Consider the following 2,191-nt stretch of genomic DNA (forward strand, 5'->3'; position numbering starts at 1 on the left):
AAAACGTCACTTTATGGCGCTCAGTGAAACAACTGGCGTGTCCTCCTGAAACTGCTTCTCTACCACTAATGAAAAGACGTATTTAGGATGAGTCTAGGAAGTAGTGTTGTGCAGGACTTTAAAAGGAGAATGAACTGTTTCATTGATACGCAGCCAAATGACTTCCTCAGGGCTTCACCAGTGTTAAACTAAATAAACCAATTATTTTGACCTTTTAGGGAGAAATGGTTATGTTTCTAACAAATTCAACCAGTAAGGCCCAGTTGTTATTCATATAGTGATGGCGATATGAAAGAGACTTACTTGCTGTGCAACGAATATTAGCTCTAGGCACAAAAATGAGAGGTTCCGAGCCATAGGGTGCCTCCCCCTCGCAGGGCGGACCGCTAGTGTAGAGTCCCCGGAGTGGAGTAGGTTGATATCGGGAGCTCTGCAGCATACAGTGGCGACAGCATTGAAGGCTGGCACCTCATAAGGAAAGCACTTGTCAGCACTAGTGGGACCAGTGGTTAGGGATCTGCGCAAAAAAGAGCAGCACATGCAGGTTAAGGCCTTGTCAGCAGCTAGTGGACAGTGGTGTGTTCGTGGACTCTGCCGCGAAGCAAGGCACATGAGTTTATAAAGCCTTTGTCCTGGCTTAGCTGATGCTGGGACAGTGTAAAACTCTGACATCTAGGCAGAACAGCCACCATGAAGTACTTCATAAGGCTGCATGTGCGGGAGTAGAGTAGCTTGAGGTGGAGCGAGATGCGGCAGTGCTCTATTCCGCGTCCACTCACATGGCAAGGATAAGCAGCAAGCGTATAGATGATGAACCATAAGCGCGTGTCCTCTATCAGCTAAGCATACCCAGGGTGGGTGTCGGAGTTCTAGCTACAGCTTCGCCCTGCGCTCATCCTCTTGTGCCATGATACTGCTCTACACCATTTATCTCTCTGTCAGGGATGTAGAAATAGGGGGCAAAGCCGTGCACGTGGCAGCACACACTGTTCCCGCTGTCAGTCACCCCGAACATGCGGATTATTGGTACATTCCCCTGAGACTGACCTGGCATGCCAGCCACAACAGCCCCTGTTGAACAGACCATCACAAACAGTTTAGGTTGGTGTCATGACTCGRACTCCTGCTTTAAAACGTGACATAAAAATGGCCTTTAAAAGTCTCTAGCAGCCTAAATATGCTTCAACTAAAACTAACATGTTGGTCCCATGGACTGTCAGGCATTGCCTTTACATATCCATCTATGATGTTGAGAGTGGTTACATTTCTCCAGCCGCATCCCTGAGCTTTATTGCAACAGAAGTTGACTGTGACATAGCATACCTAAATAGTAGTCGAGGTCGATCTGTTGGAAGACCAGGGTGTCAGAGTCCGGGTTAAGAGGGGCGGCCTGCGGCCGACGCCATCGGGGGTTGAGGTCAGCAGAGAACAGGTCACCTGCAACCGGGTCAAGGGTCAGGGGTCACATGCAGAAGACAGGAGATTGGTCAGTCAGTGTGATGTTAAAGAGGCAGGTTGGTGAAAAATGAATGAAACTCTCCACCACCAGCGCCAGTAGCCTGGGTACCAGTGTGTTTGAGTTATCATTCCACTCCTTGTCATGCTAAACATGTAGTTGGCCTACATGGAGTGGAATGATGGTTTTAAACAGGTTCTGGATTTCAGGCTAGTCAAATGGCAGAAATCCTAAACATTTCAGTCATTCCAGACAATAGGAATCCCTGGTAAGACTAAAGCCTGCACAATGCACATCACCATGCGCTCTCCTCTCATCCTCTCACCAACAGGGATGACGTCATGCCCCGCCTGTCCTTCCCTCTCCTCCGCCTCCATATCGGCTTCTTCGAACAGGGCGAGTTCCTCCTCGAAGATCGACGGGCTGTCTTCCCAATCCCCGCCAGTTTTCCCACGCTTGGCCTGGGACGCCCCGCCCCTCGYCGGACCGCTACTCCGCCTTTTAGCATCCATGTGTCCTACAGGAGACATCAGTGGACCAACGATTAGTACTTTACACACCTTGTAAGCATTTGTATCTGTCATGTGTGAATGTTTTTTATATATTTAGTACTATATATTTATCCTATCTGATTTGCAACAACTTAAGTTCCTTCTGGTCTTGGAAAATGTAAGTAATTCTAATGTATTCTATTGAACCAAATAGGCTACAACTGTTCAGCTGTAGAGCATGGCG

At 48.2% G+C, this 2,191-nt stretch overlaps 1 protein-coding gene across 1 annotated transcript; it reads right to left on the reverse strand.

Moving 5' to 3' along the window:
* Positions 1-892: 892 nt before the first annotated feature.
* pold1 (polymerase (DNA directed), delta 1, catalytic subunit) lies at positions 893-1,969 on the reverse strand. Its single transcript, XM_024141774.2, has 3 exons — positions 1,782-1,969; positions 1,324-1,437; positions 893-1,071 (listed from the first exon to the last, which is right to left on the reverse strand). Exons 1-3 carry the CDS (start codon positions 1,966-1,968, stop codon positions 893-895), a joined length of 480 nt encoding a protein of 159 aa, XP_023997542.2. The 5' UTR covers position 1,969.
* Positions 1,970-2,191: the final 222 nt, after the last annotated feature.

This window comes from Salvelinus sp. IW2-2015, unplaced genomic scaffold (genome assembly GCF_002910315.2).
Source record: "Salvelinus sp. IW2-2015 unplaced genomic scaffold, ASM291031v2 Un_scaffold2738, whole genome shotgun sequence".
NCBI classification, from domain to species: Eukaryota; Metazoa; Chordata; class Actinopteri; order Salmoniformes; family Salmonidae; genus Salvelinus; species Salvelinus sp. IW2-2015.